The sequence below is a fragment of the Mobula hypostoma genome, chromosome 4, assembly GCF_963921235.1.
Source record: "Mobula hypostoma chromosome 4, sMobHyp1.1, whole genome shotgun sequence".
In the NCBI taxonomy this organism is placed as follows: Eukaryota; Metazoa; Chordata; class Chondrichthyes; order Myliobatiformes; family Myliobatidae; genus Mobula; species Mobula hypostoma.
In genome coordinates, this window is record NC_086100.1 from 199453634 (window position 1) to 199465740 (window position 12107).

Sequence of the window (12107 nt, forward strand, 5' to 3'; positions counted from 1 at the left end):
ACACCACGTCTACTGCATCTCCTTTGTCTACTCTGCTTGTAATTTCCTTTAAAAATTGCAGTAGGTAAGTCAGGAAGGATTTTCCTTTCAGGAAACCATGCTGGCTTTGGCCTATCTTGTCATGTGCCTCCAAGTATTCCATAATCTCATCCCTAACAATCAATTCTAACAACTTCCCAACCACTGATGTCAGGCTAACAGGTCTATAGTTTCCTTTCTGCTGCCTCCCACCCTTCTTAAATAGCGGAGTAACATTTGCAATTTTCCAGTCTTGAAAGGTCATTATTAATGCCTCTGCAATCTCCCCAGCTAATTCCTTCAAAACCCAAAGGTGCATTCCATCAGGTCCAGGAGATTTATCCACCCTCAGACCATTAAGCTTCCTGAGCACCTTTTCAGTCTTAATTTTCAGTGCACATACTTTATTTCCCTAATTCATTTGTATATTGCAGATGTCTTCCACTGTGAAGACTGATGCAAAATACGCATTTAGTTCCTCTGCCATCTCTGTGTCTCTCATTACACTGAGAGACAGCGTAGGGTAGACGGGGAGAAAAGATGAGATACGAAGGTAAGCTAGCCAAGAATATAAAAGGAGGATAGTAAAAGCTTCTTTAGGTACGTGAAGCGGAAAAAATTAGTTAAGATCAAAGTTGAGCCCTTGAAGACAGAAATGGGTGAATTTATTATGGGGAACAAGGAAATGGCAGACGAGTTGAACGGGTACTTTGGATCTGTTTTCACTAGGGAAGACACAAACAATCTCCCAGTGGCCGGAAGACCTAGGGTAACGGAGGAACTGAAAGAGATTCACATTAGACAGAAAGTGGTGTTGGATAGACTGATGGGATTGAAGGCTGATAAATCCCCAGGGCCTGATGGTCTGCACCCCGGGGTACTTAAGGAGGTGGCTCTGGAAATCGTGGACTCATTGGTAATTATTTTCCAATGATCTATAGATTCAGGATCAGTTCCTGAGGACTAGAGGGTAGCTAATGTTATCTCACTTTTTAAGAAAGGAGGGAGAGAGAAAACAGGGAATTATAGACCAGTTAGCCTGACATCAGTGGTGGGGAAGATGCTGAAGTCAATTATAAAGGATGAAATAACAACACATTTGGATGGCAGTAACAGGATCGGTCCGAGTCAGCATGGATTTACGAAGGGGTAATCATGCTTGACTAATCTTCTGGAATTTTTTGAGGATGTAACTATGAAAATGGACAAGGGGGAGCCAGTGGATGTAGTGTACCTGGACTTTCAGAAAGCCTTTGTTAAGGTCCCATATAGGAGATTAGTGGGCAAAATTAGAGCACATGGTATTGGGGGTAGAGTACTGACATGGATAGAAAATTGGTTGGCAGACAGGAAACAAAGAGTAGGGATTAATGGGTCCCTTTCAGAATGGCAGGCTGTGACTAGTGGGATACTGCAAGGCTTGGTGCTGGGACCGCAGCTATTTACAATATACATGAATGATTTGGATGAAAGGATTAAAAGTAACATTAGCAAATTTGCAGATGACACCAAGCTGGGTGGCACTGTGAAATGTGCAGAGGATGTTGAGATAATGCAGGGTGACTTGGACAGGTTGAGTGAGTGGGCAGATGTATAGCAGATGCAATTTAATGTGGATAAATGTGAGGTTATCCACTTTGGTAGCAAGAACAGGAAGGCAGATTACCATTTGAATGGTGTCAAATTAGGAAAAGGGGAAGTACAACGAGATCTTGGTGTACTTGTTCATCAGTCACTGAAAGTAAGTATGCAGGTACAGCAGGCAGTGAAGAAAGCTAATGGCATGTTGGCCTTCATGACAATGGGAGTTGAGTATAGGAGCAAAGAGGTCCTTCTGCAGTTGTACAGGGCCCTGGTGAGACCACACCTGGAGTATTGTGTACAGTTTTGGTCTGCAAATTTGAATAAGGACATTTTTGCTATTCAGGGAGTGCAGCGTAGGTTCACGAGGTTAATTCCCAGGATGGCGGGAATGTCATATGTTGAAAGATTGGAGTGACTGGGCTTGTATACACTGGAATTTAGAAGGATGAGAGGGGATCTGGTTGAAACATATAAGATTATTAAGGGATTGGATACACTAGAGGCAGGAAAGATGTTCCCAATGCTGGGGGAGTCCAGAACCAGAGGCCACAATTTGAGAATAAGGGGTAGGCCATTTAGAACGGAGTTAAGGAAAAACTTTTTCACCCAGAGAGTTGTGGATCTGCGGAATGCTCTGCCTCAGAAGGCAGTGGAGGCCAATTCTCTGGATGCTTTCAAGAAAGAGTTAGATAGAGCTTTTAATGATAGCAGAGTCAAGGGATATGGGGAAAAGGCAGGAACGGGGTACTGATTGTGAATGATCAGCCATGATCACAGTGAATGGCGGTGCTGGCTCGAAGGGCTGAATGGCCTACTCCTGCACCTATTGTCTATTGTCCATTACAATAACTCCAGCGCTATTTTCTTTTGGTCCTATATCTACCCTCAACTCTCTTTTACCTTTCATATACTTAAAAAAGCTTTTAGTATCTTCTTTGATATTAGTCGGCAGCTTCCTTCCATAATTCATCTTTGCCTTCCTAATGACCTTCTTAGTTTCCTTCTGCAAGTTTTTAAAAGCTTCCCAATCCTCTATCTTCCTTGTATGCCCTCTCTTTTGCTTTTACTTTGGCTCTGACTTCACTTGTCAGACACGATAGTGTCCTTCTTCCATTTGAAAATTTCTTCTTCTTTGGAATATATCTGTCTTGCACTTCCCTCATCTTTTGCAAAAACTCCAACCAGTGTTGCTCTGCTGTCCTTATTGCTAGTGTCCCTTTCCGGTCAACCTTGGCCAGTTCCCCTCTCATGCCATTTAATTTCCTTTATTCCATTGAAATACCGACACATTGGAATTTAGATTCTCTTTCTCAAATTTCAAAGTGAACTCGATTATATTGTAAACAACAGGAATTCTGCAGATGCTGGAAATTCAAGCAACATACGTCAAAGTTGCTGGTGAACGCAGCAGGCCAGGCAGCATCTCTAGGAAGAGGTGCAGTCGACGTTTCAGGCCGAGACCCTTCGTCAGGACTAACTGAAGGAAGAGTGAGTAAGGGATTTGAAAGTTGGAGGGGGAGGGGGAGATCCAAAATGATAGGAGAAGACAGGAGTGGGAGGGATAGAGCCGAGAGCTGGACAGGTGATAGGCAAAAGGGGATACGAGAGGATCATGGGACAGGAGGTCCAGGAAGAAAGACAAGGGCGGGGGGTGACCCAGAGGATGGGCAAGAGGTATATTCAGAGGGACAGAGGGAGAAAAAGGAGAGTGAGAGAAAGAATGTGTGCATAAAAATGAGTAACAGATGGGGTACGAGGGGGAGGTGGGGCCTTAGCAGAAGTTAGAGAAGTCGATGTTCATGCCATCAGGTTGGAGGCTACCCAGACGGAATATAAGGTGTTGTTCCTCCAACCTGAGTGTGGCCTGAGTGTGGTTGGAGGAACAACACCTTATATTCCGTCTGGGTAGCCTCCAACCTGATGGCATGAACATCGACTTCTCTAACTTCCGCTAAGGCCCCACCTCCCCCTCGTACCCCATGTGTTACTCATTTTTATGCACACATTCTTTCTCTCACTCTCCTTTTTCTCCCTCTGTCCCTCTGAATATACCTCTTGCCCATCCTCTGGGTCACCCCCCCCTTGTCTTTCTTCCCAGACCTCCTGTCCCATGATCCTCTCATATCCCCTTTTGCCTATCACCTGTCCAGCTCTCGGCTCTATCCCTCCCCCTCCTGTCTTCTCCTATCATTTTGGATCTCCCCCTCCCCCTCCAGCTTTCAAATCCCTTACTCACTCTTCCTTCAGTTAGTCCTGATGAAGGGTCTCGGCCTGAAACGTCGACTGCACCTCTTCCCAGAGATGCTGCCTGGCCTGCTGCGTTCACCAGCAACTTTGATGTATGTTGCTCGATTATATTGTGATCACTGTCCCCTAAGGGTTCCTTAACCTTATGCTCTCTTATCACCTCTGGATCATTGCACAACACCCAATCCAGCACAGCTGATCCCTTAGTGGGCTCAACAACAAGCTGTTCTAAAAAGCCATCCCTGTGTACATACATCTATTGATGCTTCTGGACACATCTTCAGTGATGTTCCTGGAATCATCGGGTGTTTCGGGTCTTTCAACGTCATACAACCTCCTCCAGGTGACCCAGCCAGGGCTGATCAGACCCCAGCTTGTGTCCAGATGGCTAGCTACTTATGACTCCATGGCTCCCCTCTTTTGAGCCACAGCCATCTTGAGGCCCTCTCTGCCGCATCGGTGGTACTGCGGATGGCTCTCCTCTTCCTCTCTCCCTCGCTGCCCAAAATGCTGAAGGCTCTAACTAAGGAACAGGCTATGAATCCCCTACAACCAACCTCCACTGGGAGACACCTCGCTCTCCATCCAGCCTGCTGACAGTTGCTGACCAGTCCTGCGTACTAGGAGAGCTTCCTTTCAAAGGCCTCTTCCAATCTATCTTCCCATAGGACTGTCAGCTCCAGCAGCACCACTTGCTTAGTAGACTCAGACACTAGGACAATGTCTGGTCGCAGGATGGTGGCTGCGATATGGTTGGGGAACTTCAGTTGCCCTTCGAGGTCCACCAACAGCTGCCAGTCCCTTGCAGAGGTCAGAATGCCTGCAGATGTCCTTTTGGCAGGTATTGGCTGCTCTCCAGCTCTGACAAAGGCAATGGTCTGTTTGGAGGGTTGGGACCACTTCGCCCACTCAACTCCTGCGCTGATGGCTTCAGCGATGGTCTTCAGGACCTGATCATGCCTCCACCTGTACTGTCCGTCACCAAGTGCCCTTGCGCAGCCACTGAGGATGTGCTCCAGGGTTCCTCGCTTGGAGCACAGTGGGCACGCAGATGACTCTGCCTTGCCCCATGTGTGCAGGTTTGATGGGCTTGGAAGCACATCGTACACTGCCTGGATGAGAAATTGGATGCGGTGTGGTTCGGCTTTCCAAAGATCAGCCCAGGTCACTTTCCTCTCAACCGCATTCTCCCATCTTGTCCAAGCTCCCTGTTGCTTCATTCCCACTGCCTCGCAGGCTCTCATCTCCTCCACTACTGCTCTCACCTCCTCCTGAACTAGACGACGCCTTTCCTTCCCTCTGGTGTCCATTTGGGGAGTTGGAAAGGATCCTAGCCCAGCTCGGCCTTGTGTGACCACTCCCACCAGCCTCCTGTGACGCAGCCTTGCCTCTGCCTCCTGAACAGCTTCCTCTGCCCTCCACTTCCTGCCAGTACTTACTTGGATCCCTGCTCTAGCCACCTTCGGGTCACTTGAGTCCCTATACTGTAGCACTTCTCTGGCTCTTGTTGCCTTGAATTCTTCCTCCAAGGATTTGAAGGGCAGTTGCAGTTTGTTGTGTCCATAGAGTGCGATGCTGCTCAGGCTCTTTGGCAGCTCCAGCCATCTCCTGAGGTGGTTGCTAACCCTCCTCTCTAAGGCTTCGACTGTCGAGATCGGAACTGCATAGACGAGGAGGGGCCACAGGATTCTGGGAAGAATGCCATGCTGATACACCCAGGCTTTAAACTTCCCAGGTAGGCCAGACTTGTCCACCGATTTCAGCCAGCCATCCAACAGGGTGCAGGTTGCCTGAATGAATGTTGTGCCCCTTAAAGAGCTGTCAAAAACTTTGCCTAAGCTCTTGACTGGCTTTTCTGTGATGGTTGGGATGGTTGGGATGGCTGTGCCTGTGATGCTGAACCGGAACTTGTTCTCCACCTTCCCTTTCCTCAGCACCATCGATCTTGATTTGGCTGGTTTGAAATGCATCCGGGCCCACTCCACCAGCTTTTCGAGCCCTTGCAGAATCCTCTGACAGCCTGGGACTGATTCTGTGGTGACTGTGAGGTCATCCATGAATGCCCTGATAGGTGGTTGCCGTTGAGCGGAATTCATTCTGGGCCCTCTGCACTCTGGTTCAGCAGACTTAGTGAGCATGTTCATGGCTAGGGAGAACAGTGTCACTGAGATAGTGCACCCTGTGATGATGCCAATCTCCACCTTGTGCCAGCTTGATGTAATTGCTCCTGAAGAGACCCTCATCCTGAAGTTGCTGTAATAATCAGCGATAAGGTCTCTGATTCTGCTGGGGACGTGATATTTGGTCAGTGTGAACTGCACCCGCTTGTGCAGGATGGAGCCATATGCATTTGCCAGGTCGAGCCACAACACTGACAGGTTGCCCTTGTTCTCTCTGGCCTCCCTAGACATTCTACAAATTCTCTCTTGAGGTCCAGTACTGGGCTGGTTTTCCCAATCCAGTTTTATGTTAAAATCCCCAACGATTATCATGACATTGCCTTTCTGACACGCCTTTTCTATCTCCCGCTGAAATTTGTAATCCACATCCCGGCTGCTGTTTGGAGGCCTGTATACAACTGCCATTAGGGTACTTTTACCCTTGCCATTTCTTAACTCAACCCTTAGAGACTCTACACCCTCCAATCCTATATCATCCCTTTCTAATGATTTAATGTTATTTTTTATACACAGAGCCACACCACCCCCTCTGCCTACTAACCCAACTTTCTGATACACCGTATATCCTTGGATGTTCAGCTCTCAATGGCAGCCATCCTTTAGCCGAGTTTCAGAGATGGCCACAACTTGCCAATCTGTATCTGAATTTCAAGATCGTCCATTTTATTTAGAGACTTAGAGACAGGATTTATAAGAATTTGAGAAGTGTGGTCTGATTAGGGATAGTCAGGATGTTTTTTGTGAGGGGCAGGTTCTGCCTCACAAGCCAGAATGAATTCTTTGAAGGTGTGACAGCTGCTTCTTGAAATCACTCACCAAGTATGTTTAGTTGTGTGAAAAGATACCTTCTGTGGGAATGACGTTCATGGCAGGGAAATACAACAACCAACAAGCCACATTGGTAAAAGCAGGAGGGCCAGCGTTGTGGGGGCATGATTAGCTGGGACAGTTACAATTTGCTGGACGTCTATCCACCATTTGCATGCCATGTCCCTGGCGATGAAGTCGACCGAATGCCAATTACTAAAGGTACCTGATGATGCCAAAAATATCTCTAAGCCTCTGTTTGGAACCAAGGAAGGGCCATGATCCCCCCCCCCAACCCCCCGCGCAAGCAGCAACGAGCAACAATCCCCCCTCCCCTCCCAGCAAAAATAAATGAGCATCAGGACCGTCACCGAGTCCCAGCGTGTGCTAAACAATAGCAAAGACAGACCAAAGTTACTCCAAAGGCTTCCCATTTCATCCGACATCCGACAACCCACAAACCACAGGTTCTCTCTCTCCCAGCTCTTCTTTCTTAATGACTATATGCTCAAGCTTTTCAGTCCTCTGTAATCATCCCTACAATCGCCAAAATCCTTTTCACCGGTAAACACTGAAAGCAAAGTATTCATTAAGTATCTCCGCTACCTCCTCCAGCTCCATGCACATGTTTCTTCTCTCGCTCCTGGTTGGTCCTATTCTCACTCGACTCATCCTCTTGCTCTTCACATACTTGTAGAATGCCTTGGGGTTTTCCTTAATCCTGTCCGCCAAGGCCTTCTCATGGCCCCTTCTGGCTCTCCTAATTTCCTTCTTAAGCTCCTTCCTGGCAACCTTGTATTTTCTAGAGCTCTACAGTACCTGGTTTCTTGAACCTTTCATAAGCTTTTCTTTTCTTCTTAACTGGATTTATTACATACCTTGTGCTCCATGGTTCTTTAGCCCTACCATCCTTTCCCTGTCTCAATGGAATACTGATGCAGAACTCCATACAAATGTTCCCTGACGTTTGCCACATTTCTGCTGTGCATTTCCCTGAGAACATCTGCTCCCAATCTATGTTCCCAAGTTTCTGCCTAATAGCATCATATTTCCCCCTACCCCAATTAAATGTTTTCCCAAATTGTCTGCTCCTATCCCCCTCCAACGCTAAGGTAGAGGAGATAGAGTTGTGATCGCTACCGGCAAAGTGTTCTCCCACGGAGAGATCCAACACCCGACCATGTTCATTTCCCAATACTAGATTAAGTACAGCCTCTCCTCTAGCTGGCTTATCTACATATTGTGTCAGGAAACCTTCCTGAACACACCTAACAAACTCCACCTCATCCAAACCCCTTGCTCTGAGGAGATAGAAAATGTAGAAAACCTACAGCACAATACAGGCCCTTCGGCCCACAATGCTGTGCCGAACATGTCCCTACCTTAGAAATTACCAGGGTTACCCAGAGCCCTCTATTATTCTAAGCTCCATGTACCTATCCAAAAGTCTCTTAAAAGACCCTATTGTATCCGCCTCCACCACCATTGCTGGCAGCCCATTCCATGCACTTATTACCGCTCTCTGTGTAAAAAACTTACTCCTGACTTCTCCTCTGTACCTACTCCCCAGCACCTTAAACCTGTGTCCTCTTGTGACAGCCATTTCAGCCCTGGGAAAAAGCCTCAGACTATCCACAGGATCAATACCTCTCATCATCTTATACACCTCTATCAGGGTCACCTCTCTTCCTCTGTCACTCCAAGGAGAAAAGGCCAAGTTCACTCAACCTGTTTTCATAAGGCATGCTCCCCAATCCAGGCAACATCCTTGTAAATCTCCTCTGCACCCTTTCTATGGTTTCCACGTCCTTCTTGTAGTGAGGCGACCAGAACTGAGCACAGTACTCCAAGTGGGGTCTGACCAACCTCTGTGTTATACACCTCCAACCTTTGTGTCATATGTTAATATTTGTCAGACAATATTTGGAAAGTTAAAATCAATCATCACAACAACCCTATTATTTTTGAACTATTCCAGAATCTGCCTCCCTATCTGCTTCTCAATATCTCTGCTACTATTAGGGGGTCTATAAAAACTCCCAGTGGAGTTGTTGCCCCCTTCCTGTTTCTAACTTACACCCAGAATGACTCAGTAGACAATCCCTCCATGACTTCCTCCTTTTCTGCAGCCGTGACACTATCTCTGATTAGCAATGCCACTCCCCCACCTCTTTTGCCTCCCTCTCTGTTCTTTTTGAAACATCTAAAGCCCGGAACACTCAGCAGTCATTCCTGCCCCTGAGACATCCAAGTCTCTGTAATGGCCACAATATCATAGTTCCACATACTGATTCACACTCTAGTTTAATCTGCCTTGTTTATGATACTCCTTGCATTAAAATAGACAACTGTCAACCATCTGGCTCAGTGCATCTTTGCTCTAACAACTGCCTGTCCTTCCTCACAAACTCCCTACGAGCTGTCTCTACCTGTGAACCAACTGGCCCATTCTCTGCTTTTTCACTATGGTTCCTACGCCCCCGCATTTATAATTCAAACCCTCCCCAGTAGCATTAGCAAACCTCCCTCCCAGGATATTGGTTCCCCTCCAGTTCAGGTGCAACTCATCCCACTTGTACAGGTCACCCCTTCCCAGAAAAGGTTCCACTGATCCAGGAACTTGAAACCCTGCCCCCTGCACCATCTGCTCAGCTACTCATTCATCTGTGCTATCTTCCTGTTCCGACCTTCACCAGCTCGTGGCACTGGGAGTAATCGGAGATGACCACCTTGGAGGTTCTGCTCTCTAGCCTCCTTCCCAACTCCCTCAACTTACTGCAGTGGACCACTACCCCTCTCCTGCCTGTGCCATTGGTACCAACATGTACCACGACCTCTGGTGAGTGTGGGGGAGAGAGCGAGGGGGTTTGAGTGCGGGGGAGAGAGTGTGAGGGGGTTGAGTGTGGGGGAGAGAGCGAGGGGGGGTTGAGTCTGGGGGAGAGAATAAGGGAGAGATTGGGAGGGTTTGAGTGTGGGGATGGGTGTGTGGGTGGGGGAGGGAGGGAGGGTTTGAGTGTGGGTGGGGTTGAATGTGGGTGAGGGAGGGAGGGTTTGAGTGTGGGTGGGGAAGGGAGGGAGGGGTTGAGTGTGGGGATGGGTGTGTGGGTGGGGGAGGGAGGGAGGGAGGGTTTGAGTGTGGGTGGGGAGAGCGGGAGGGGTTGAGTGTGGGGATGGGTGGGTGGGGGAGGGAGGGAGGGGTTAAGTGTGGGTGGGTGAGGGAGGGAGGGAGGGTTGAGTGTGGGTAGGGGAGAGCGGGAGGGTTTGAGTGTGGGGATGGGTGGGTGGGGGAGGGAGGGTGAGGGGTATCTATTCAGAAGGGTCAGTGAGAGGGTTCAGGTGGGTGGAGAGAGCGAGAATGGGTTGTATGGGAGAAGGAAGAGGATTTTGGGTTGAGGGTTAGAACTACATCCTAACTCACTGGCCTCTCCCTGGGATCTCTATTTCTCTGCCGGGATTGCCAACTTGGAGAATTCTGCAGCAGACGTCGGGAAGCATTTGACCATCAGCAAAATGTTCCAAGTCCCGGATCCTCGGCCCTCGGGGTGCGGGACGGAATCTCCCCTCAGCCCCTGTACCAACCCCTGCACAGAACCCCGAGCTTCGGAAGGATCGGCAGCCTCCGCTCCGGTGCGACGCGGGATTTGGAGCGGTGCTACAGCTTCGTTACCTGTGTTGGATCCGGTGACGATGGCCGTCTTGCCGTTGAGATCCACGGGGCAATCCCTGGGTCTCCAGCAGCCCTTCCTCTGTAACCGGACCACCAAGTAAAGGAGGATGGAAGCCACGAACCAGAGAGGATGGGAGGTGAGAGAGGAGAGGACGGAGATAATGGAACTGAGTTGTACGCGATCCATGTTCCGTGCGTACTGTGACGGGACGTTTCTCAGAATACACGCTCAGCTCAGAGCACAATGTCCCACCGTTAAAGGGACTTTGACAACACACACTCCGAGGTCGGGAGGGATGTGGTGTTTGGCCAGAGGACCTTATGACACACGTTTGTACCCAGAGAAACACACGGAAATATTCAAAGTTCAAAATAAATTTATTATCAATCTACATATGATCCATTTTCCTGCGGGCATTCACAGAATCAATGAAAAACAAAGACAGACAGTGTGAGAAAGTCAGTACATTCTGCAAATACACACAGAAAAACAACAAATTGATAATGACACTAATCGATAAATAATGTTGAGAACACGACTGGTGTCCTGAGCTGCGTACAGTCGTTTTCAATGCAGGAAATATCATAGGAGGTCAGGTGAGCTGAAGGCATGGATCAACACCTGGGACTCAGACATTGTAGCCATTGGTGAGACCTGGTTGCAGGAGGGGGCAGGACTGGCAGCTCAACATTCCAGGGTTCTGTTGTATTAATTGTGACAGGGTGGGATGGATTAAAAGAGGAGGGATGGTGTTACTAGTCAGAGATAATATCAGTTCAGTGCTCAGTCAGGACAAACTGGATAACTGGTCTGGTCAGGCATGGGGCAACAAGGCCCTTCCCTAGTTGCCTCATGTGGCGATGAGCTGCCTTCTTGATCTGCTGCAGTCCCCGAGGTGTGGGGACACCCACAGTGCTGTTAGGGAGGGGATTCCATGATTTTGACCCAGTGACAATGAGGGAAAGTGATATGTTTCCAGGTCAGGATGGTGAGTGATTTGGAGGGGGATTTCCAAGTGGTGGTGTTCCCAGGTATCTGCTGCTCTTGTTCTTCCAGACGGTAGCAGTTGTGGGTCTGGAAGGTGCTTCTTTAGGAACTGTGGTGTGTTGTTGCAGAGCATCTTGTAGATAGTACACACTGGAACTGTTTGTCGATGGTGGAGGGACTGGATGCTTTGGGAAGGGGAACCAATCAAGTGGGCTGCCTTGTACTGGATGGTGTCGAGCTTCTTGAGTGTCGATGGAGTTGCACTCACCCAGGCGAGTGGTGAGTATTCCTGACCTGACCTGACCTGACCTGAGTGGACAGGCTTTGGGGAATCAGAAGGTAAGTTACACTCCACAGGGTTCCTAGCCTTTGACCTGCTGTGGTAGCCACGGTGTCGAAATGGCGAGAGCAGTTCAGTTTCCTGTTGAAGGTAACCCCAGGATGTTGATAGCAGGGGATTCAGTGATGGTGGTGCCACTGAATGTTAAGGGACGATGGTTAGAGCCTCTCTTGTTGGAGATGGTCATTGTCTGGCACTTGCATGGCTCGAATGTTACGTGCCACTTGTCAGCCCAAACCTGGAGATTGTCCAGGTCCAGCTGCATTTGGGTATGAA

At 48.6% G+C, this 12107-nt stretch overlaps 1 protein-coding gene across 1 annotated transcript in view; it reads right to left on the minus strand.

Moving 5' to 3' along the window:
- The window catches only part of LOC134345026 (retinol dehydrogenase 11-like), a 31967-nt gene extending 21277 nt beyond the window's left edge, over positions 1-10690 (minus strand). Inside the window, exon 1 of the mRNA XM_063045159.1 lies at positions 10504-10690. Coding sequence (XP_062901229.1) covers positions 10504-10690 — 187 coding nt within the window. The remainder of the gene's footprint in view (positions 1-10503) is intronic.
- Between the last annotated feature and the right edge of the window lie 1417 nt (positions 10691-12107).